Below are 26,027 nucleotides of genomic sequence, written 5' to 3'. Positions count from 1 at the left end.
CTCAAGATGAGGTCACACCATGAAGCAATAATTGAGTCATTATAATATTTTTGGTCTTATTTTGCATCACTCTCCTAATAATTCCTATCATCCTATTTGCTTTTTTGGCCGCCACTGCCAAACACTGGGCAGATGATTTCAGCGTATTGTCTTCAGTGACACCTAGTTCTTTTTCTTGAATGACTACTACTAAAATGGATCAGATAACTATGATTCAGATTATTCTTCCCGATGTGCATCACTTTGCATTTTTTCTACACTAAATTTCATCTGCCATTTGGATACCCAGTCTTCCAGTTTCCTAAGGTCTTCCTGTACATCTCTGTACAGTCTTTAGTTGTTCACTTTATGTGGTGCTTGCATCTACTAAAGCCTCCCAAAAAGCCACCTACTAAGTCTTGGAACCTCAATGTTCTTTAAATCCAAAATGAGAAGGAATGGAGTATACAATTATCAACCATCAAATCTCCACTAAAAATGGGTGTTATGTCTCATTAAACTTTCATATAATTTTTCATTAGTTTTAATCAAACTTAAATTACTATTGTACCTAAATTTTCTTTCTGGAGGAAAAACCCTCAGAATCTCTCTGGGATTTATCATGAACATGACCAGATATACTGAAAGAGCTTATACAATTACTTCATCGTCAAAAAGCCTTCAGATACAATAGTAATTTAAGTTTGATGAAAACTAATGAAAGTTATGTGAGTTTAGTGAGACATAACATCCATTTTTAGTGGAGATTTGATGGTTGATAACTTCAATGCTCTTTCCTAGCTGATGAAAAGCTCCCTTCGAGCCATTCGACTCCTGACCTGGAAGGTTTTATGTTTGATGACATACCACTTCAGAATGTAGAGTTAGTGAGCTTCAGGATTGACTTATCTACCCCTACACCAAGTTTCAGGGTGCTTCAGCATACTCATTCAAATGTCTTTCCTAAGGTAGTGTCAGACTTCCAACTTAATCAGTCAATTTTCCTTCCATTTTTCCCTTGACTATATGATGATGAACATTAATCTTCTACTTGGAGCAGATTAAAGCACTTAGTAAATCTAACTAGCTTTTTGTTTCTGCTGACTTCAATAAATCTAGGACTGCCATTATCAAGCATACACTATCCTGTTGGCTAGCAGACTGCATCTCCTCAGGTAATGCTCAAGCAGACCTAACCCTTAAGGGTTATATCAAACCTGATAATGTCTGAGCCACGGCTGGGTCAGTAGCACACCTGGGGTCACAACCTTTATGAAAGAGATCTACAAAGCTGCAACATGGACATCACTGTTTGAAAAGGGATTCCTGCATAAGAGTAGGTCTGGCCAGTCTTTCCTCCAGAATCTCTCGTTTAGAATGCATTTCCTCTAGAGCCTATTTTCTTTATTTTCAGTTATGGTTTATTAAAACTTTCTATATCAGAATGGTCTAGTACAGCTAGATTTGTTAGAACAGACCTGATATTCCCTGGGGCGCAGACTGCTGACAATGGTTCAAACCATGGCATGAGAGTTCTCTAAAGGATCAGTCTATGGACCCGTAACCATGATTGAGCTTTGGGGGGGGGGGGGGATGGTCTCTCCCCTTAGCCATGAGCCTTGACCCACAAGTTTTGGCTCATTGTAGCAGGGCTGGTGAAGTTCTCTGGAGGGGGCATCTGCCCGGGGGGGGGAGGAATGGGTCTCTGCCAACAGAGGGAGTGCGGTTTCAAATCCCCCTTCTTTGAACTCCTGCCTCAGGGCTTGAGTCCTAGACGATGGAGATATCTATAACTGAAGATAGAGGCAGGGGAAATATGGCCCTATGAGGTCCCTCGCCAATATATGTGAGATGTTGTCAAAAAATATCTAGTATGTATTTACTCAATTCAATGACCTCTGGTAATAAAGGGATACACAATACTGGTACCTCATAGAACGGGCACTCTAGCGTCACAGTCAGGAAAAGTTGAGTCAATTGGGAAAGAACAAACTTATCCATGCCTTTTCCTTCAGCTGAAATAAAAAGAATCAGGCATCAGCTTTCAAGCACTTCAATGCATTATCAAGTTGTGCCAGGCATATTTATTTCTCCATATCTCCCTTCCCCCTCCAAACTTTTTCAATCTAATAATTCCCCACCCCTGGTACTAGGTAGACCACGATTCCCCCTTTTTTTTTTTTTTTTTTGCTAACCTAGAGACAAAGGATTAAATTCTCAATTGAGCAGGAGGCAAGATAAGCTTTAGTTCCACCAACTAGTACTTTCACAACAGCAGTACAATATAACACAGACTTACTGTAGTGCAGTGGTTCCCAAAACTGGTCCTGGAGGCACCCTAGCCAGTCAGGTTTTCAGGATATCCACAATGAATATTCATGAGAGAGATTTGAATGCACCGCCTCCACTGCATGGAATCTCATGAATTAGGCATGGATCGGGTGTATCCTATATTCAAAGGAATGTTCCTCCCCCCCAAAAAATACACCCTAAACATGCCCCAAAATAGTATGCATCCTAGAATTTACACGCAGATCCTATATAATAAAACGCACCTCCAATGTTCTGAAGCTGAGAAAGTGAAGCCTTGAAGCGTGCGCTCTGTAAGGCTCCATCTACTGAATTGACGACACGTAGTTCTGGGTACGTCACCGACTGCACGACAGCAGCAAGAGGCCCCGCCCCTGCTGCTATGCCACGCCCCCCAGGTCGCTGCCGCCGCTCATCCCTCTACCCCCTTTACAGCAGAGCAGACAGGGAGTGCAATCAGCACCTCTCTCTCATTGTCATGCAATACTCCCGCAACGCAGGCTCTTACTGGAAAACAGAGAACACACGTGCCATCTTCCCAATAGCCCGGATCTTATTGCGAAAACACCAAACTTACAGGAAATAAGCAAGGTTGGCAACACAACCAGAGCTCACATCTGCTAAGCCCTTGCAGCTCAGCCCCTCCTCTGTGACTAAAGTATCCTCCCCATTGGTTGGATACTACCACAGTCTCTGTACTGGAAGAGGGGAGGATGGAGAGCTGTGGGGGGCTCGACTGTGAAAAATATCCAGACCCTTTCGCTATCCTTCTGGCTTTGAGGCAGTTAATTAGCATCTGCAGAAAAGACTAAACAAAAATCCAGAGAACTGGCAATACTACTCTCCTGGCTCCTGAGTCGGACTTGCTATCAGGGTTGGCTCATTTCCCTTAATGCTGTCCATTGCCACCCCTCCCCCTTCACTGTTGCACTGCCTTGCAGAGAGAAAAAATGCACACACCTTCCAACAGCCTGGAAATCGGGAGCTAAGTAGTAACCATAGAGCAGACTGACGTGTCAGCTCTTTTTCTGTAGGGATGTGGTGGCTCTTAAAAGAGCATTTTGGTTGTGTGTAGATGGAGTACAATGCTTTCTAAGCCCTCTCACTACGAATACGACGGGCTAGCTGGATATCTTTGGGCATGATGGTGACTCTCTTGGCGTGGATAGCGCAAAGATTGGTATCCTCGAAGAGCTCCACCAGGTAAGCCTCGCTAGCCTCCTGCAGGGCCATGACAGCCGAGCTCTGGCACACACTCTCAATCTCACACACACACACACTCGCACCCAGTCTCACTCTCTCTCTGTCACACATACACACACACTTGCACATTCACTCTCTCTCTCTCACAGAGTCACTCTCACACACACTCTCTCAAACATACACACTCCGAGGAAAACCTTGCTAGCGCCCGTTTCATTTCTTTCAGAAACAGGCCTTTTTTTACTAGTTGTTAAAGAATACAATCCCCAGTCAATGACTGGCACTGATGGGCTCATTAATCAATTAAGTTACGCATGCAAATTGGCAATGTGCGCTGATTTGAATGCCCAACTTTAGTTGCCATATATAGAATCCAGGGGATACTGGATACATGCGAATGCAAACAAAAAGGGGACTGAATTAGTATAAACAGAAAACATATGAGCAGTAGTATTGTTAAAGCTTCAAATATAGCATATAATTGGGTACCATTTGTCAAATACATAAACAGCACCCTATTTAAAATTTAGGGCTCTGTTTACTAAGCTGAGCTAGAGGAGCATTAGTGTTTTTAGCATATGCTAAGCATTAGCACGTGCTATCCATGTAAAACGCCTATAATATTCCTATGGAGATCTACACAGTGTGCGCTAATTTTTTGGGAACACTAAAAAGTATAGCGCAACTTACTAAAGAGGGTCCTTAATGTATTCATCTGGCTACCTTATGCAGGGACAATGGAATACCCTTTTAATTGGAGGGGCCAAACAAACCACTCTAGCCCTGTCCCCAATTTTTCTGATTGCTGATGCTATGTTGGGCATTGGTAAGAGCCATGTGGCCCACCCATTCTGCAGTCTATATCCTTATCCGATTGATTTTTTATGGTTTGATTTTTCACGTGCATGCCATTATTTTGAAGGGTAGAAATTTATGGCAAAAATAAAATTCTTTACATTTTTTGAAGCTTATTACCTAGTGAAATACTTTCATAAATGCTTATTACCTAAAACATTCTACTCAAGGAAAATCTAGGGTTTTGTAAGTCCAGTACTACCCTGGTTCAAATATTTCCTGTAAAATCATACCCAATCTACCTAGACTTTTTGTCTATCTCTCTTGCCGATACAGCAGAGGAGTTTCTTTTAAAATTACATATTTACATCTTCCGTAATTTGCACTGATAGAATTAGGCTTTTCACATAGTATTGATATTTAGCACTGTGCCATATTTACTTAAAACTGATTCCTAACTGTGGTGAATTTTAACAAAGCCTACCTAGATAACTGTTTTTTCCTGCATGCCATTAAGATTTCTACCATTTGTGCTCACATTCTTTTATATTTGATTAGCCTTTTCACATCGCCGTTTTTTTACAATAATACATTGTATAGACATCTGTTTCACAGAAATCAACTGCTAATCGTATTGAACACATATCCAGATGTCAGTCTTTTTCATTTTTATCAGATGGTTATATATGAATATACTAGTTATGAAGGCCCGTTTCAGGGACAAATGAAACGGGCGCTAGCAAGGTCCTCCGCTCCACCCCTCCTGACATAGGCCCCACCCATCCCCGGTACGTGCACGTTGGCCCCCCCCCTGCAAAATCGGCAACCCCCCTCTACTACCCTCCCCTCCTGTTACCGGAGTCCCAGCCGTAGAAGTGAAGGGCAAGGTACTTCGGAGATTCTGGTGCCTTAATTCATTGTGTTCGCTATGAGCTGTGTGCCCTGATTGGCTGGTCCCGCCCTTGAGGCTGGGACTCCGGTAACAGGAGGGGAGGGTAGTAGAGGGGGGTTGGCGATTTTTGAGGGGGGACAGACATGCACGTACTGGGGATGGGCAGAGCGTATGTCGGGGAGCGGAGGGGCGTTGGGCGGGTGGAGGCATGGGAGTGGTTTGGCGTTTTTGGAGGGGGGGTGATGTCCACGGGCATGTGTGAGGGGGGTGGATTTGGGGGGGGGGGCGACGCGTGCCTCCTTTAAACACAGATGAAGCAATGGGCTTCAGTAGGTTAGTGTGGTTGTGTTCATTATGACCCACCCCCGATGTCATAACGTTTTGACGTGAGGGCGGGGCTGAGTTAGATGGTTTGTAAAAGTGGTTACAGAGCTTCGAACTTACGAACTCTGAAGCCACAAAGTTTAGAACATTAAGGTTGCTTTTTATGTGCAGATGGGGCGTGGCTGAGGTCGGGTCTATCAGTGACGGTGAGTGGTCCACATAGCCTAGCCTACACAGAGTACAGGAGTTCAGTACTTCACTGCCACGGAGTGAGCTTCAGAACGTTTGAGGGTGGATTTTATTTATATAGATTATGTTTTCTTATCCATCAGAGTTCCACACAATGGTGCCTATCTGATAGCAGATTTTCAGATAGAGTTCTCCTACACGGATTCCCCTGAAGGTACAAAAATTTCCTTAGTACTATAAGAAGATATCCAATCGATATTTTCTTTTAATCTAGGTATTTTGAAATATTGTTTCAAAGATCATTACTCTGGTAATGTTCCATAATACAGTTTGTTCATAGAGCAATGTACCCGGGATAAAAGCGTCTGTTTTAAAATCTGTGTGTCCCTGAATCTTTAAGGTAAGCTTTAGATGTTTCCCTATTCAGATATAACAATATTAATTTGTTATGAGAGCAAGCACAGTTACAATACATTTTACTTACCAATACTCAAACTTGAGAGACACAGATTTTAAGAGAGATGTTGCAAATCTATAGATATGTAACCAATTAGAATATTGCATTTTTAGAACAAGCATTGTTTAGTAGTTTTAATATTGCCTCCCTCATGCTACAGTGGTGGAAATAAGTATTTGATCCCTTGCTGATTTTGTAAGTTTGCCCACTGACAAAGACATGAGCAGCCCATAATTGAAGGGTAGGTTATTGGTAACAGTGAGAGATAGCACATCACAAATTAAATCCGGAAAATCACATTGTGGAAAGTATATGAATTTATTTGCATTCTGCAGAGGGAAATAAGTATTTGATCCCCCACCAACCAGTAAGAGATCTGGCCCCTACAGACCAGGTAGATGCTCCAAATCAACTCGTTACCTGCATGACAGACAGCTGTCGGCAATGGTCACCTGTATGAAAGACACCTGTCCACAGACTCAGTGAATCAGTCAGACTCTAACCTCTACAAAATGGCCAAGAGCAAGGAGCTGTCTAAGGATGTCAGGGACAAGATCATACACCTGCACAAGGCTGGAATGGGCTACAAAACCATCAGTAAGACGCTGGGCGAGAAGGAGACAACTGTTGGTGCCATAGTAAGAAAATGGAAGAAGTACAAAATGACTGTCAATCGACAAAGATCTGGGGCTCCACGCAAAATCTCACCTCGTGGGGTATCCTTGATCATGAGGAAGGTTAGAAATCAGCCTACAACTACAAGGGGGGAACTTGTCAATGATCTCAAGGCAGCTGGGACCACTGTCACCACGAAAACCATTGGTAACACATTACGACATAACGGATTGCAATCCTGCAGTGCCCGCAAGGTCCCCCTGCTCCGGAAGGCACATGTGACGGCCCGTCTGAAGTTTGCCAGTGAACACCTGGATGATGCCGAGAGTGATTGGGAGAAGGTGCTGTGGTCAGATGAGACAAAAATTGAGCTCTTTGGCATGAACTCAACTCGCCGTGTTTGGAGGAAGAGAAATGCTGCCTATGACCCAAAGAACACCGTCCCCACTGTCAAGCATGGAGGTGGAAATGTTATGTTTTGGGGGTGTTTCTCTGCTAAGGGCACAGGACTACTTCACCGCATCAATGGGAGAATGGATGGGGCCATGTACCGTACAATTCTGAGTGACAACCTCCTTCCCTCCGCCAGGGCCTTAAAAATGGGTCGTGGCTGGGTCTTCCAGCACGACAATGACCCAAAACATACAGCCAAGGCAACAAAGGAGTGGCTCAGGAAGAAGCACATTAGGGTCATGGAGTGGCCTAGCCAGTCACCAGACCTTAATCCCATTGAAAACTTATGGAGGGAGCTGAAGCTGCGAGTTGCCAAGCGACAGCCCAGAACTCTTAATGATTTAGAGATGATCTGCAAAGAGGAGTGGACTAAAATTCCTCCTGACATGTGTGCAAACCTCATCATCAACTACAGAAGACGTCTGACCGCTGTGCTTGCCAACAAGGGTTTTGCCACCAAGTATTAGGTCTTGTTTGCCAGAGGGATTAAATACTTATTTCCCTCTGCAGAATGCAAATAAATTCATATACTTTCCACAATGTGATTTTCCGGATTTAATTTGTGATGTGCTATCTCTCACTGTTACCAATAACCTACCCTTCAATTATGGGCTGCTCATGTCTTTGTCAGTGGGCAAACTTACAAAATCAGCAAGGGATCAAATACTTATTTCCACCACTGTATATGTTTGATAACATGTATCTACTCTTTTACTGTAATTGTATAACATTATTTCAAAGTCAGTCTTATCTATAAATGTGGACAGGATAATTTTAAGAGAGCTACTATTGTCTCCATCATGATATAATTTTTATATTTAATATATGTTTCTCAGAATGTATCTACCCATATACTGTAATAGCACAGTGTAACTACAGAAAGAGCTCTATTACAGATTGTATCCAACTTTTTTTTATACATTTTATGGTTTCTTTACTTTTTATATATGCAGCTCAAAGATTGAGTTATTTTTAAGTTAAATTCCTATGGTTTTGATATTTTTTATGATTGTGTCCTATGTTTGTCTTTTGTTTATAGATGTAAAACATGTTGTTATGTGTTTTAACTTAGAATATAAGGAGTCCTGAGGCAGGCCAGTGGGCTGAAACATGGCCATGTTGAGTCTCTTTCACCTATTTGGACTTTGTATGTATATTGAGTTACATAATAAACTTGAATCTTTCTACATCGCCCCAAGACTGTTTTGTCATCTTCACTGTGTTCCTTGTGGTTTCGAGTGTGCGAAGACTGAGGGCTAGGTGCACTAAAATAAACGAGCTAGTAACGTGGGTTTTAAACTGGTTCTAGCCAGTTTAACGTGCAAAGTAGTAAACCAGGACATGCACAAAAGGGCATTGTCCTGTCAAGGTAGCAGCTAACGAAAACGGAATGCAGATGAGCAAATTAGTATTATAATGTGTATAATTCGTATTACAATGAGATGCACTACCGTTTTCCGATCCCCTCACCGTGGAAAACCTAACGGGAGGTCTGCACCTCTCGTAGGGGCTGCTGTGAGGGAATCAGAAGGAAAAAAAAAAGAGAAACCCTGCTCTCTACTCTATGAAGCGATCCGCTCGGCACTTACATTTGATTTGCCTGTTTCCCGGGCCCCGGGGCGATCGTCCCCTATCCATGATAGGGTTAGGGGAGGGGGGCAGTTAGCCTGCCCTGCGCTCAGCTCAGCGGCCCCTCGCAGATGTTACCTCCCCCTTGAACCGGAACCTTTTTGAAATGTTGGGTTGCTGCTGCTAAGCTTTGCTATGCACTGGGAAAGAGCAAAGGATCAGAGAAGAAAGAAGACAAGGCGAACCAGCAGCAGCTGCAAAGCCCCGGGAGCAGGCGGCAAGAATGCGGCTGTCCGTGCGCAGCTACTGCTAGGGAGGTGGCACACGGAACGGGACATGTGTCCCTGCTAGCACTAACCCAGGAGGGGAGGAAGCTCCCGGTGCTCCCCCCGCCTGATGCCTGCCGGCTCGGATAACGCCCAATCCCCCATGGGAGGTTCTTGTTGGATTATTCCGGTTCCCTGCGCTGGCGAGGGAGGTAGCGAGCCCCGGCCATGGGAACACACACTCCCGCCTCGAGAGCTGGCCGACTGGATTGGAATGGATGAAAAGCCAATCACAGCGCGTTAGGCTGACACCAGTGACAGCTAAACGCGCTGTGATTGGCTGAGAGAGACCTGGAGGCGGGGCATCGGACGTGCTGCTAACACCCTGCGGCCAACAAAAAGGAGCAAGGCAGCCGGAGCAGAAGCCTGGATTTGTTTTCTGGCTGTGAAACTGGTGGGGGGAGCTGCTACTGCTGCCCTTTCATCTCCCTCCCCCCCCCCCCCCAAGCCGATTTATGCTCCGTATGTATTTGTGGAGCACATGATGAAAGACAGGAGAGGAGAAAGTTAAACAAGCGCTGGATCAGCCCGAGGCTCTGGGATAGGAGTAAAAAGAAGGTGGGAGAAGAGAGTTTGAAATCTTTGCAAGCAGGAAGATGGCGGACTGGACCTGAAAGTGGGGAGTGGGAAACTTGGTGGATTCTCCTGTTTATTTGCAATCCCCGTTGTTTTTGTGTGAAGGATGTCCATAAAGGACGGCCTTGGCATGCGCAGAGCAGCTAGCATAACGCTTGGCTGACCTGCGCATGCTCAGCTGGCTGACTGACTAGGAAGGAAATCCCATGCAAATCAGCTAGCAGCGACCAGCTCATTTGCATGCGATTTCCTTGATGCATGCCTGTTTCTTACCGATTCGCTAAGGAATCAGTAAGGGAAGGGCTTTAACGTTTTGGTTAGTGCATCTACCCCTGAGTTCTTCTGTGTTTTCATCTACCTAGAAAGAGCAACATCACAATTCTATGCTCTGTCTAGTATCCATTCCCTTTCCCCCCACACCAAGGAAATAGACTCTCAGATCTCTTACTACTCATATGCTGATGACATGTGCTGGGGATGGGAAGGGGGGTAGCAGAATTTAGACAAATTCACGGTTGATCCAAATGAATTGGGATACATCAAAAACTATAATCTACAAAAGGTAGAGGTGGCATGGATAGGTAAAAAGTCTGGCCAGTTTGGATCCACGATGACCTTCAAAGAGATAACTCTACTGGTCAGCATGGGATATATACTTGAGGCTAAGTCAGTGATTCCCAAACACTTTTGGTATGCAAATCTCTCTCATGCATATTTATTATGGGTATCCTGAAAATGTGACTGGCTGGGGTTCCCCCAGGAGAGATTTGGGAAACCCTGGTCTAAGAAACAAAGAAAAACATAGAAAAATGAAGGCAGATAAGACCATATGTTCTATCCCAGTGTTTCCCAAATCCGGTTCTGGAGTACCCCCTTGCCAGTCAGGTTTTCACGATATCTACAATGAATATGGATGAAAGAGATTTACATATAATGGAGGCAGTGTATGCAAATCAAGTTCATGCATATTCATTGTGGATATCCTGAAAACCTGACTGTCAAGGGGTACTCCAGGACTGGACTTGGGAAACACCGATCTATCCAGTCTACCCATCCATGCCATCTACTCGTCTTTTCATTTCCTTAGAGATCCTATGTACTTGTCCCAAGCTTTCTTAAATTCAAATACAGTTTTCATCTCCACCACCTCCACCGGGAAGCCATTCCACAAATCACCACCCTTTCCGTGGAGAAGTATTTCTTTGGGTTATTTCTCAGCCTGTCCCCTTTCACCTTCATCCTATGCCCCTTCATTCCAGAGCTTCCTTTCAAATGAAAGAGACTTGCCTCCTGTACATTTATGCCACACAGGTATTTAAAAGTCTCTATCATATCTCCCGCCTTTCTTCTAAAGTATACATGTTGAGATCTTTAAGTCTGTTCCTATACTCTTTATGAAGAAAACCACTGACCATTTTATGAGCTGCCCTCTGGACCGACTCCATCCTGTTTACATCTTTTTGAAAGTTATGCATCCAGAGCTTATACATTAGCATCTTCACCTCCTTTATCCTACTGACCATGCCTCTCCCAAAAGGGTGGGATTCTGGATTCATCTGCTGTGACTAAAGGAAAGGAAGTTAGTAGGTAAGACATAACGTTTCCTTCCTTAGCATTTGCAGCAGATGAATCCAGAGACATATGGGATATAGTAAAGCGGTCCTCATGTTGGGTGGGAATCTGACATTTCTGCAGAGAACACTGATCTCCCAAAGGAAGAACCCATCTACTCAGAAGTGGTAATATTAAGAGCCTGCAAAGTTTGTTATTAAGGAAGGCAGATCTTCCTTATGGAAAATTTGAGCTTCCATAGGATCATCAGTGTCATCAGGAAGCAACTCCCCTTCTTCAAGGCCCTCAGAAATGTGAAACTATAGAGAAATGCAGGACAAACCTGCCTCTGGGGCTGGATCCAAACGACTCCTTTTTGCTGAAGAACCAACTTGCAGAGTCTGGGAAGATTGCAAGCAGCCAGACATGCCATCACTAGACTGTCACATATTAAAAGGCAACCCAGGTTGGTTTGGAGACTTCCTGAGGAGATAAGCTTGATAGAGCAAAAGAATAAACTCTGGAGGAAAAAACTGCATAGAATCAGCAGCAGAAGTGCTAACAATTCATAGGGTTGGGAGGTGACTGGAGATCCCAAAGTCTCCAAAGCTGGAGGCAGTAAAAGCACGGGAGAAGCCATGGAGGCCATTTGATGGTGAGAAAAAATGGCTGCCAGAACACACACCGTGTCAGGAGAAAGGGTTCGAGGGGAGTGCGATGGCAAAGCATCAGTGCAGGAAAGAAACGTGCCTGCCGTGTGGCCTACTCAGTCACCCCAAATATTTTCCTGATGCTGCTCACCGCTTCCCACCACGGGAGCAGTATCTAACCGCCTTAGCTGCCATGCCCCGAAAACGAAAACTGCAAGTACAGGGAGGGAAATGTAAACTGAAAAAAACATTCACCATGCTGAAGGGAAAACAATTGCTGTGAAGCACTTCTCTGATGCAACATCTGCCGTTCAGAGGCAAAACAACTCTGTGCTCCAGAACAGCCACACAGGCAGGTAGACTGCTCTCTCTCCATAAGTACATAAGTATTTCCACACTGGGACAGACCAAGGGTCCACCAAGACCAACATCCTGTTTCCAACAGTGGCCAATCCAGGTCACAAATACCTGGCAAGATCCCCAAAAAAGCTGAATACATTTTATGTTGCTTATCCTAGAAATAAGCACTGGATTTTCCCCAAGTCAATTTAATAATGGTCTATGGACTTTTCCTTTAGGAAGTCGTCCAGACCCTTTTTAAACTCTGCTAAGCTAACCGCCTTTACCACATTCTCTGGCAACGAATTCCAGAGTTTAATTACACGTTGAGTGAAGAAATATTTTCTCCGATTCGTAGTTGTCTGTCTTCAATAGCTGTCCTATTAACCTTTTTATTTTTCTACTCTGAGGAATTAGGTGGCCAAATAGGGTTGTGGAGTGAGGGAGGGGCCAGGCACCACCAGGTGTACCCCCTAAAGCCGGCACCACTCAGCTTAGGCACCCCAAGCTCAATGAAACTGGCAGAACCAGAACAGGAGCTGAATAACAGATGACACCAGGAGAATGAGTTGAACCGTCCACCGCATGCTGGAGATCAAGATATACTGACTGGCCAGAAGGAGTACCGTCCTATAAGATGGAGTTCAGTTCAGTGCTCTCCATCTCCACCAGCCAGTAGATAGTCACAACCCACATGTCTCTGGATTCATCTGCTGCAGACACTAAGGAAAGATCTTCCTACCACTGAACATCAGAGCAGCACCGAAGTTCCACAGCTCTTTGAAATGATCTTCGGTCTAGAAACACACTCTCCGGACCCTAGAAATGTGATATATAGCACAACTGCTTCTAAATCATTCTGGAGGGCATATACTAACAGCTGGTGTGCACTAACACCATTATGTATCACAGACCCATTTTATAAAACGGGGCCTGTGGTAGACCATGCATGATAACGGTGCCAGTCTATGCTGTTAGTAAATGACCCGTTCCATATATTATAAGGAATCCCCTCAATTTCTTCTTCTTTACACTGTTACCTACTGTGCGTTATTTCACATTTTGCTCCTAGTTAGTTTTAAATATTGGATCCCTGAGTTTAATTTCTTCTTCTGTACTATTACCTATTTGTGAAGCATTTCATTGAACTCCGTGATGTATGGTTTAAGCACTTGTGATTTATAACCTAACATGCTCTAAGCTTCGTTTACTTGGAAAAAACATGAAATAAATAATAATGATTACATTTCCTATTTGAACCTTTGAAGTGGGAGGGAAACAATCCTGTTCATTCATGGACTCCTAGGAAACATATCTTTCTTCACTAGAAACACAAAAACAAAACGCTCTGCTAGTAATTTTTGAGACCAGAAACCAGACTGTAATAGTACTCTGAAGCACAAGAAGATCTGAATTTCCTTGGATCATAGTTTAGAATTTACCCAGATTTGGCACAACCAAACCAAGCACACAGAAAAAGATCTCTCAATTTTTGTCAAGCATTCACGTTTCAAGTTTATTAAAGGACTTACTATCCCACCCATCAAGTGTGTGTCTAGGTGGTTAACAATCTAAAAAAAAGGGGGAGGAAACAGAAATCACAAGTATAAACAAACTACAGACAAACTGACACAGAAGGAGCAGGAGAGGAACTACAATGAATTATAGGAAAGAGAAAGGGGAGATGGGAAATATAATAGGAAGTTGTAAATGCAGGCATTCACGGAGCTAGTGCCTATAGGCCCCCCCCCCCCCCCCAAAAAAAAAGGTTTTAATTCAGCTTTCAATTGAGAGAAAGAAGGCAGAGTCTTCAGGCTCTTGGGTAAGGAATTCCATTGCTGAGGGGCTTGCACTGAAGAGAGTGTGTGGCATGCTGTAGCTCAAAAGATAGCATGAGGTGGTTGAACAACCAGAAGGTCTTTCTAAGAGGAGTGTAAGAGACGTGGGGGTCTGTAAGGGAGAGATGTGAAAAGAGAAAGGCAGGTTCCTCTGTAGCATGAATCTTATAGACCAAAGAAAGTAATTTAAATTTAATTTGATAGGAAATAGGTAACTAATGAGCATTCTTCAAGAGTGGCATTACATGGTTGTATTTCTTATGACCAGTTTAATAGCTGTGTTTTGAATAAGTTGCAGTCTGTGTTGTTCGTACTGAGAAAGGCCCATATAGAGTTGCAATAGTCAAGTTGTGATATAATAAAAGAATGAACCTGGACATTCACTGCATCGGGGAGGAGGAATGGCCTAATAGACCTAATATGCAAAAACGCTCCGCGCATCACTGAGGAAATCTGTGGAATAAAGGTCAAGGCATCGGTGAGGGTTATCATAGTAGCATGGAAAAGGATCTGGTTGATTAGGTCTGAACTTGATTTAGAAGAGAAAAGCATGCCACGAGATATGTCTGGGTTAGGAAATAGGCAACGTTGTGTAAGCCAAGTAAAGAAGGTATCTAATTTAAGATTAATGGCAGCTATCTGAGAACTGTCAGAAGGATTAACAGGAGTGAGAACCTGAATGTTGTCAGCATAGACAAAGGATGTAAACCCATTAATTCCAGGTGAAAAAGCAATGGCGCCAAAAAGATGTTAAACAGAAGAGGCAATAAGACTGAACCTTTGGGCACAACTGAGGGTAGAGAGTAAAGAATAGACTGAGAATCCTGGAAGGAAATGGTGTAGGTGCAATCAGTAAACCAAGCCAGAGTAGTACCTTCTAGCTCAATCTGAGAAAGGCGTCCGAGTAACAGGGTGTGATCTATTGTATCGAACGCAGACTTAATATCAATAGAAAGAAGCAAAACAGAGTGGATTTGACTAAGCTGTGTTCGAATGTAGGTGGTTATTCAAATGTAGGGAGCTGTTTTTCCATTCCAGAATTTCCTTGTAAACGCACACGATGCATTTTCTGATCCTGATCGGGGTGCTGGGCATTCAGACTACACCTAGGCTCTGACTTGCAATTATTGCCTTCTCTCCCAGGCACTCTGCTAATTAACCTTCTATATTGCCATGATTACCAATTCCCGTCACCTGCTCATAGCCAGATGCACTGGTCCCAAATCTTCCCCAGAGCATCGGAGTTACATAATTCCAGAAGGAAGACTTTTTGGCCAGTTCTAGTTTTGAACTTAAAATTCCCATGAAGTGTGGTATTTGAAGTCCTTAATTCTAACTTTGAAATCAGTGCTGCAGGTCCCATAATGCTTCAGGATGGGGCTGCCAGAAATCTAGCAATGGCCAGCAATCTCCATCCTAAAACAGTAACATGTCAGCTTTGCCAACAGATAATCTTGGAGTCATTTTTTAAACAACTACAGATAATTTTTAAAGTGGAGCACCATATTGAGATTTCTGTGCAAAATTCAGGCTGGCAAACGCTACTACTACTACTAATCATTTCAATAGCGCTACTAGACCTATGCAGCACTGTACACATTATATGCAGGTACTTTCTCTGTCCCTAGAGTTTTGGTACCTCCAAGGTCACAAGGAGCTGCAGTGGGAATCAAACCCAGTTCCCCAGGATCAAAGTCCGCTGCACTAACCACTAGGCTACTCCTCCACTCCACTTCAAAAACAAAAGTATCAGCAGATTTTGCACCTTATTTTCTGAAAAAGAATGTGAGGGACTGAAAATAAAAATATTGGTACCTATGTGTACTTCACGTTCCTTAACCTTGCCCTTTTTGCCAACCACTTAAAGCTCAACGCTGTAAAACCTTACACATATTTTCACCCACTGAAGATAGGGCAGTTATCTGAAATAACTGCTTTGATGTTTTTCCTCCCAGTCAGCTTCTGCTGACTCATGCTGACAACACTGTTTCTCTCTAGGGACTGCCTCCTGTTCCAAACCATGGCTGGCTCCTGCTTAGGAGGTCACCAGCACCCTCAATGGTTTAACACTTCCATTTCGGAATTTCATGCCATTCTGTTCATACAGCATCTTCTGTGCAACGTACACAGAGTTTCCACATAATTCTGTAATAAGAGTACTTTTCAACTGTTGGTATTCTGTAAGGGGTACATAAGTGGTTTGGTGTGCCTCGAGAAAAAGCGTGTCCTGAATTTCAGAGTGCCCTGAATGTAACTCACCTTGAGCTATAACTGAAAAAGTTGTGAGCTAAATCCAAAATCACCTGACACATCCCCATTCCGATTGATAAAATTGATAAATCAGATACCGCATTCAGTTCAAGCTTCTCCTTCTTACCTACAAATGCACTGTCTGCTGCCCCTCACTACCTCTCTACCCTCATCTCCCCTTACGTTCCCGCCCAAAACCTCCATTCACAGAACAAATCCCTCCTCTCATTACCCTTCTCCACCACCGCCAACTCCAGGCTCCGCTCATTCTGCCTCGCCTCACCCTATGCTTGGAACAACCTTCCCGAGCCCTTACGCCAAGCCCCCTCCCTGCCCATCTTCAAGTCTTTGCTTAAAGCCCACCTCTTCAATGCTGCGTTCGGCACCTAACTCTTTCAGGAAATCTAGACTGCCCCAATTTGACCGCCCCTATCAGACTGACTGTTCACATGTCCTTTAGATTGTAAGCTCTTTGAGCAGGGACTGTCCTTCTATGTTAAATTGTACAGTGCTGCGTAACCCTAGTAGCACTTTAGAAATGTTAAGTAGTAGTAGTAGTGGATGCATTGATCATAAAGGTGTCACCCCAAGCGATTAATCAATGAACTGTACAGAGAAAGAAGAATACCAAGAAATGCAGTCTGAGACCAGAAAATGTGGCAGAAATATACAGAAATATTTCCCGTTGTTTTGGGTTTCACGGTTTTGATTAAAAGGAATTTTCAAACATACCTATAGGTTGCTTATACGTTACATCTCATGAACTCCAGAAGGAAGATCTTTTTGACACAATGCAAGACTACAGGTGAGCATTAGCAGTAAATTGGAGACTAAGATCCTACTCTAGCTCAGGAGTGAAAAACTAACCCATTTGGTGATACTGCCCCCAAGACCCTGCTGGGACATATTAAGGAGGATGTGATGGTGTTGTCCCCACTAAGGCACCAGAATTACAGAGAATGGCAGCACATCCTACATGTACCAGAAGAAAAGTATATGACAACACTGACACCAGAAGGGAAAGGCAAACTGCCTGTCTGTTGCAGAATAGGCCTTTACTGCTTAGTGTGGGTCCTGCTGGGTTCCTTTTGATACATTTGAGCATTCATACAATAGATCTAAAACAGAAAAAGGGAGATTCTTGAAAAATTCATCCTACTCCACTTCCCTGAAAAGGGCCACACACACCTAGCTCACGGGACAATATTAAAGAATTGATGATACCAAAAAAAACTGTAATCATCTTTTTGTTGCAACTGGTGGCACACCAGGATAAGAACAGTAAAAGCAATCATAGACCCTTCAAGAACACATGGTTAGGTGGGGATACTACAATAAAAAGTCTCACCTCAACTGGATATATAAAATTACAACTGAAAAACAAATAAAACCTCTTTAATTACTCTCTGACACTTTGCATCGCCATTTTTCTCAAGTAAGGAGCTAGCTACAAACACAGCTGACAGCTACAAAAGGAGAAATCCCTTCACCAGATGAAGAGGAGAAAGTTATCAACATGGGCTACTGTTAAGATGAGCTATTTTACCACAAGTCAAGATTATTTTAGCACAAGCACACAGGGTCCTATTTTATGCATTGAAACCCTGTGCTAAAATAGCATGGCTTATGGTAAAATAGCTTATCTTAATGGTAGCCCATGTTGATAACTTCCCCCCTAAGACACTTTCTATGTGAACCAGTAAATTGTATATCTTTAAACCAAAGGATTCCGTGGCCTAAAGAAGCAGGCTCCCTTGACGCAAACATCCTTTTACATAGAAAATGATATTATTCACTGGTTTCATTTACAGGATGGTTTGATAGGTGGAGGAAATCTTTTCTTTTTAGATGACTTTATTTTTCTTTGACTTCCACATGGTAGCTGCAAGACTACAAAGAGCAGAATGCAGTGGGATACAAATTCAAGAATAAAGGCTGAACTCCAAACACTGGCTCTCATCAAATCTCTGCACTGCCTGCCTCAGGGAGAAACCTCTTACCTTGCAACTGTTGCAGAAAGTAAGGGCTAAAGATTTTGGCCAGGAAGTTCACAGGAAACCTCTGGATAAGAGTGCAGGAGTGAAGCAGGTTCAGGAGTGCGCGAGGCTGGAACTGTGAGAAACGATTGCTCAGTACGCTTTCTAGTGACCTAAACAAAGTGGTGGAATTGGGTGGCAAATAATTCAGCTTCCCAAAGGGCATGATCTGGCGAGTTATCTGGCTGGTGTTAAACTTGTCAGTATTGTAAACAAAACTTTCTGCAACGGCATCAAAGATGGGCCGAGACAGGATTAGTCTGCGGCTACAGTACTGAATCGCCTTGCTGACTGCCTCAGGGTGCATAGTGAAGGATGCTTTAGAGACGCGTCTCTCCAGGGCTTCAGTGAAGAATCTGTCACTGTGTCCAAAGTGGATGAGAGCCCCGAGCACGCTCTCCAGTTCGATGTCTGTGAAGCGAGAGACGTGCCTCACTGAGTGCTTGCTCAAACTGATTACCAGCGGGATGGACTGAGTCTGGTTAAGGACAACCAGAGCATGCAGTACTTTGCTAAGAAGTTTAGGGCTCAGTTTGGATGCCATGGTCACTGTGAAATCATTCAGTTGGTTTAGCAAGCTTTGGTACCGCCCTCCTTCTCCAACACCTGACTGCAACAACGTATATACCATCGCTATTTCTTCAGGTGTCCAATCTTCAAGTTTCTTTTCCTGCACTCGTTCCATAATCTGAAGCAACATTGCACAATCTGGGCCCTCCAGGTTCAGCATACTTTCTCCAAGCATGCACAGGTCTGGGATGCTCATGTGTCCTTTATCTAACCGCTCTTGGCTTTCAGACACCAAACGGACTATTAGTGTACTCCAGGGATCCACATACAGCTCCACTAGAGCCCGTAAGGCACGCACCAGACCTGTAGTAGACACCTTCTGGGAATCCTGCTCAAACTGAAAGCACAGAGCTTTGAAGACATCATTTTCAAAGACTTCCAGGGGTTTCTTCAGGCCACTGTCCTCCTGCATTTCAATCTGGGAGACTCTCTGCAGAGCTAATGCCACCATCGAATCAGAAAGTACTTCCAAAGAACCTACTAGTTTAAAAATATCCTTCGAAGAACTTAGATGGCTTAGCTGTTCACAGAATTGCTTCTCATCTACAACTTCCCTCTTCATGACAAAACCACTGCCAGCATCTCCATGGTGCTGCACTGTCCCCCCTGTAACGAGACAGGGCAGGTTCCAGATTGTTGAGTGGTAACATCTGCAAGGAAGGGGCAGAAGCTTCTCAGTTGTGTGTTTGACTTGAGTGACCAACACAGCACAGCACTGGGAGTTTAGAGTCTTCCAACATGTAGTGCCATAACTCAGTGTCTTTCTCAGCATTACTGTGGATCTGCAGATTCGAAACATGCAGCATGTTACTAAAGACCTCGCCAGTTCAAAGTCAAGTCAGTGTGCTGGTGCTGCCTAGAGTTAAAAAAAAAAACAACATTAAAATAATTATGTAAAACTCCAATAATAAACAGATTTCTCATTTGTGAGGTGATAAACACAATACTGGCTGATATTTTCATTATGATAGACAAGCAACTATTACCGCTTAGCTCTTGTAAATCATTACATATTTGGGTATTAGGACTGTTGAAGAAAAGACTTGATCAGCAAATATATTGTGGGTATTGTTAGTCAAATTGCATCTGTAGAAACAAGCTGAAGGTAGCACTTTCTGACTGGACTAAGACATCTGTTAATAGCTTAAAACTGTCCTCCCTCCATTGAGCCAGGCAGCATAACTCTTGAAAGCTTGTCACAGATGTAGAGGACGCCTTTTTAATGGACTTACGGCAACTTGTTTTTAGGCTTTATTTCTACATGTTTCATAATAAAATAAAATCCTAATATACAGTATCTAAGGGCAAATAAAACCCTGACAAGTAAAACCCAGCTAACTGCAATGACACTGAGATGGTTCAGAGATGGCTCTCAAAAATGGTCCTTGGCCTCTAACATAAACCCTACACAAAGAGCCTTAAGGAATTCAAAATATAAGATAGTAATCAACCCTTGGAACGAAATATGGGAATACATGTCATGTTTTCTTCTAATTCCCATTTCTGGTTGCTTTCATTCTTCTTGGCCTTAGCCCTTACATAATTGACACCCAGCAAAGGCCTGTAGGCACAACAGTCAGTTTAAGATTGACAGCAACACCCTGATAAAGAAATTAACAGCAGAAAAGCCGCCACGAATATAGTGATCATGTCTTACCTCACGGACTGCTGCTAGTTCTGTTCTACAGAGCAGCACAAGTGCAGTCCAATTCACGATTCGAATAACTTTTTCTGAAACAATTCGAATCGTCCGTGAGGTAAGGCATGATTACTATATATTCGTGGCGGCTTTTCTGCTGTTGATTTCTTTATCAAAGTCTTGCTATCAATCTGTTCTGACAGCTGTGCCTATAGGACTTTGCTGGGTGTCAATTATGTAAGGGCTAAGGGGGAGAAGAATGAAAGCAACCAGAGGGTGGGGTGGGGAGTCCCCCACCTCCCGCCCGCTCGCTCGCTCGCTGTCATCCAAGCCACTAGTGCTAATTCCTTCCCTCCCGTTGTCACCCCCTCAACAGCAGCGGCAACAAGAACATAAACTTACTCCCACGCCCCGCACAGGACCGCTGTATTCAAGGAGGTGAGTGACGGAGGACTATTTGGCGCAGGCTGCTGCTGACTCTGCCCCGGAACAGGAACCCGACCTTAAAGGCGCGGGACCGGCAGTCGCGCCAAGCCGCCAATACATGCAAGGAGATTGGAATGACAACGTGTGCCAATGGAGAGTCCCAATTATGTTAATAGTCTTCTCACTTATATTTTCAAACAAAGGAGGTTCCATTGGCGCAAGTTCTCAATCAAACCTCCCTGCATTGGCAGCTTGGAACGGCTGCCGGTCCCGCCCCCCCCTCGATGTCAATTCCTGTTCCGGGGCAGGGCCGGCAGCCATCTGAGTAAATTTATCTTCTTGTCGCATGCTGCTGAGTAAAACAGTGGCAACAGCAGCTTGGGTGACAGCGGAAGGGAGGGAAGCAGTAGGTTTCCCCTACTTGTTTTGTTAACGACACCACCACCACGTTTTCTTTTTGAAAGTAATCTTTTTCATCTTCAACACTTTCACGTTATGTGTCAATGTGCTCCGTGCTTGGCATGGGAATACACCAGTATGCTTCAATAGACTCTGAGTAATAAGTGGATAATAAACTTTTTAAAATATTCTTATGGACTCAGAGAGGTAGTACTACTCATGATCATTGAATAGATATGGGTTTGATTACCCAGGTTCAAGCTTATTAGCTGATCTGGCCTGGTAAAGGAGAAGGAGGAAACTTCTGGGCCAGGAAAAAGTGAAGTAAAATCAAAACATTAATTAGGGGACAACCATGAGCACGGTTTTTTTTTTTTTTTTTTTTTGCTTTAACTGTCAACTGATTTATCAGAGCCATTTTAATTATTATTTTGCAGCTGTCAATGACTCTGAATAGTACTTGCCTCCTTTGAGAGAGGAGCTTGGGAATGGGAGAGAGGGGGTTGCTTGTTATCTTAGAAGGAAAGCTGCAACCACTGTTTGGCAGATAGATCCTGTAATCTTCTATTTGGCACCAGGCAAGTTACTGATAAATTCAGGGCTATGCCTTCCTTGACTTCATCTAGAATTTCTGGACCAGGCCTCTTAGGAGGAGAACACATGACGTCAGAGATAAATAGTATCAGCACTATTTGTTTACATTACTGGCATGTGCGTGTCTTTTGTTTCCTGTTGTCAGAGTGACTCAGCTGGCCCTGGAGCTGTCAGTGAAGCATCCCACATGGGACCATGGTGAAATGCAGTGGGCTTCTTTCAGAGTACACTTTTCTCCAGTGCTGGATACAGCAGAGGAGGAATTCAGTGCTTGTTACTGACTAGCAGTGTGAGGAAAAGGTGAGTCACTGTTTTTTAAAAAGATGGTTATGATGTATCTTATGCTTAGCTGGTACTGAGAGTATTATTTCTGTGACTTTAATTAAAGGGACGCATAACAGTTTAATATGGAACAATAATGTGACCATCTGACAATTGAGCATTGCCTTTCATTGCAGTGTGAGCCTGCAGACTTGATTAATGTTCTTTTTGTTTTTATTGTATTTTTTTTTAAAACATTAACAATATAAACAGTGGATGCATGTTGTTTCTTCTGTGCACCCATGCTTTCAAATCCCCCTTCCTTTCCTGTCTTGTCATCCTTTAGTATGTTTGATGTTTGTTTATTTTGATATTTATAGATTACTGTAGTGCAGGATGTTATACAGCAGTTTTCATATTGGTATGACAGGGCCTTGTGCAAAATTGTTTAATAATCTAATTGGGCACTACTAAACATATAGTGATACTACATGGTATATGCTGCTGACCACCTTTTGGGTTTTGGCTGTCTCTTTTTCGTATAATATTACTTTTGTTATGCAGAGAATAGAGTAAATGTGCTATAGTGTTAGAACAGTAAATTTTGTGTCTGGAGAAATTCTGTGATTTGAGCTTATTTGCTCTCCTAGTCTGGCAATTCAATTGTAGGGGCACTTTTTGAACACAGCAGGGAAGAACCCCAGCTGCCTCTCCCAGTACTTCTGTTACTGATGGTGTTATATACACTATGAGGCATATTTTCAAAGCACTTAGCCTCCCAAAGTTCCATAGAAACCTATGGAACTTAGCCTCCGAAAGTGCTTTGAAAATATGCCTCTATATGCACTCCAGGGAAGTATGTACCAAAAAAGTCAAAATAATACAACATATTGAACAGAATAGTATTGACGGTATACTAGAAATATATGCAGGTACTTTAACACCTGGCTGTCAGTCATCCCTAGCTCCTCAGGCCAGTATCTTCTCCTCAGGCCAGTATCTTCCTATTGTCGTGTGAACAGTAATGTTCAGCAGTACTGTAACAGAAATTCTGAGTTTACTGGTAAGTGGCAATCATAAAATAATTTACCTATCAGTGTTTTTGGTAGGTTGCCAAATGGTTTGCTGTTGAGTTACCAAACATTAAGTACAACTAATATAGCTAATAGGTATTACCTGTATTAGCTGTACCTAGTGGGTACAGTAGCAGTCTGAGAACCAGAGAAGTCAGGGTTCAAATCCCACTTAACTCTCCATTGCCTCAGATACAAAAATCTTAAATTGTAAACCCTCCAGGGACAGGAAAATACTGACTGTACCTGAATTGTAACTTGCCTTGAGCTATTACTGAGAAAGGTGTGTAAATCCAAATCCCAATACCAGGCATAGTGTGAAGTAATACGAAACACTACATATGTCACTCAGGACCTACAGAGCAAGTCCAAGAAACCATCATAGCAGTAACTTCCACAAGTCAAACAACAAGGACCTACCAAGGAAAAGACAGCATGACAAACACTTCAGTGGGTGCTAGAATATCAACACACCTACTGAAAAACTAAACAAGCCAGATTAATACAGCTCTATTTTGCAGTCAATGGTAACAGAAAACCATGTCTCTTTTACACGTGCAGAACACAGACCCTCACCCAGTATAGAATAAGTAACCACAAACTAAAAATAGAAATAAAACTTGAACTCATAAGAAGCCAGATTCTGCATACAGTGCAACACCAGAGAAAGAGTGGTGCATGTCCCCCTGTACAGTACAAAGCATAATGATAACAGATGTAAATTTCAAAAGCTGACATATTCCAGTCACTATGTTACAAAGTCACAAATACAAATAAAACAAAAACTGGAAAATATGATACCATTTTATTGGACTAAATACATTTTTTCAATTTGTTTTCAGAGGCCAAAGCCTCCTTCCTCAGGTCAGGACAGTATACTGTTTTTATGGCATCCTGTCCTAACCTGAGGAAGGAGGTTTTGGTCTTTTAAAGTTAGTCCAAAAGGTATTAAAATTAGTCCAATAAAAAGATTACACTTTATATCCATTTTCTGTTTTTATTAATGTTTATTAACACGGGTGCCACACTACTTTATCTTAAACTAAAAATAAAATTCTTTTTTCTACCTTTGTTGTTTGGCCATTTACTTTTTTTCAGTTGTGTTGGTCTGCTTCCCTTGTCTTCACTTAACTCTCTTGCCAGGATTTCCTGTCCATTTCTCATTTTCTCTCCTCCTTTTCCTTTCAGCTTTCTTCAATTTATTTTCTGCCTTTTACTATCTATTCCTCAATTTTCCTCTTTTTACTGTGTTTATCTGAAGCTTGTCACCTCTTTCCCTCATCTTGGCCCTTCTATTTCACATCCTCTTATTCCCCAGCCTCTCACTAACTCTGTCCTCTGCCCCCCTATCCAGCATCTGGCTTTTATCTTTATTCCCCCTTCCCTCCAGCATGTGCCTTTTTATCTATTCCCTTCCATTAGCATATACCCCTCTCTCCTCTCCACTTCCATCTAGCAATTGCCATATCTCTCCTCCCCACGTCTGTCCAGCATCTGCCACCATCCGGCACCTCTGCTGTTTTCCTAGACTAGCAGTAGCAGCACAACAAGACAGCCATTGCGGGACTTCACTGTACCATACCCGCGGCTGCCGGCTGTGACCCAGAATGAGAAGTGACGTAGAGGGGTGGACCGGCATCTGCTGGTATGTTCAGTAAGGTTCCATGATGGCTGTCTTTTTTTGCCACTGCTGCTGGGTTGGGAAAGCAGCAGCAGCGGAGGGTGGCAGAGTGATATGGGAGGTAGTCAGAGCAGGTCCCGGTGCTGCCGGCTGCACAGTGGGCTACAACTGCTCCGCGGTCTCTTATCAAAAGTCACGCGGCCGCACAATATAGAGGGAACAGTATTCACTGGTGGCTATCACATTTGAGGGTACAAATAATGTTGCTGTTTGAAAGGACGTTAGAGGCCTCAAAGGTATGTAGAGGGTTAAGTTATTCTTTCCGTAGCGTCCCACAGATCAATCCAGAAACTTGTGGGTCATGTCCGTCTGCCAGCAGGTGGACATAGAGAGAACTTCTGAGGTTCACTATGTGTGGTCATATGCATGCAGCTACCTTCACCTCAATATTCTCTGTATCTAAGAGGTAGAGGGTCATAACTCTGCAGCTCTACATTGCTAGGCTCAAGGCCCATCCCCCAGGCTGATCTGAGCTTTTCTTAGGATTGAGGTCTCCCTGCTGTTGTGAGAAGGGTACACCTAGTGGTGCCAGGTCCTTCCTTTTCCTCCCCTCGCCGGCCCCACGGTGTTTGCCTGGGATTTTTCTCATTTTTGGCTCTGCTGCTTTCTCCTGCCTCCAGCAAAAAAAAAAAAAGAGAGAAACAACTAATAGCAGTGAAGAGGTGCCCACTAAGCTTTTTTTTTTAACCCGCTCAGGAGCCTGAGCATGGTTGCGAGTCAGCTTCTGAGTGAGGGTTGGTTTCTGTCAGGCTCAGGTAGTCATGGCGATGCCATCAGAAACAGCTAAGCGCTGCTCCCATTTTAGGAGCTGGAGAGCAACGTCTGGGTCTTGTGCTGTGCACGCCTGGAGTCCTGCTAAGGTTCTTCTGCCGTCGGGCAGCTGGGTACGGCCTGAGCTGGGGAAGTGCGAGTAGACATCGGAGCCGGTGTTGATGGGCACCTTCGGCCTTTCTTTTTCACGCCCTTCGGCTAGCGCCATTTTTTTAAAATTCTCCACGTGCCGTGGGCCGGCAGAGGGGAATCCTCTGCTGT

At 43.5% G+C, this 26,027-nt stretch overlaps 2 protein-coding genes across 4 annotated transcripts in view; one reads left to right on the top strand and one right to left on the bottom strand.

The window, feature by feature from the left end:
- FASTKD3 (FAST kinase domains 3) overlaps positions 1 to 21,259 on the bottom strand; it is a 61,385-nt gene extending 40,126 nt beyond the window's left edge. The window contains exons 1-3 of the mRNA XM_030205395.1: positions 20,964 to 21,259; positions 18,317 to 19,778; positions 1,909 to 1,994 (exon numbers count right to left, since the gene is read on the bottom strand). Of these exons, the coding sequence (XP_030061255.1) occupies positions 1,909 to 1,994; positions 18,317 to 19,721 (1,491 nt within the window). The 5' untranslated portion in view covers positions 19,722 to 19,778; positions 20,964 to 21,259. The remainder of the gene's footprint in view (positions 1 to 1,908; positions 1,995 to 18,316; positions 19,779 to 20,963) is intronic.
- Positions 20,941 to 26,027, top strand: part of MTRR (5-methyltetrahydrofolate-homocysteine methyltransferase reductase) — a 122,412-nt gene continuing 117,325 nt past the window's right edge. The window contains exons 1-2 of one of the 3 annotated variants that reach the window (XM_030205383.1): positions 20,941 to 20,999; positions 22,126 to 22,280. The gene's annotated coding sequence lies outside the window, so the exon portion shown is untranslated. Of the gene's footprint in view, positions 21,000 to 21,300; positions 21,451 to 22,125; positions 22,281 to 26,027 lie in introns of those variants that run through there. The other 2 variants (XM_030205365.1, XM_030205373.1) reach the window with 2 other exon arrangements.

The sequence above is a fragment of the Microcaecilia unicolor genome, chromosome 1 (assembly GCF_901765095.1).
Source record: "Microcaecilia unicolor chromosome 1, aMicUni1.1, whole genome shotgun sequence".
NCBI classification, from domain to species: domain Eukaryota; kingdom Metazoa; phylum Chordata; class Amphibia; order Gymnophiona; family Siphonopidae; genus Microcaecilia; species Microcaecilia unicolor.
The sequence above is the reverse complement of the archived record's forward strand: the minus strand, read 5'-3'. Positions and strand labels throughout refer to the sequence as shown.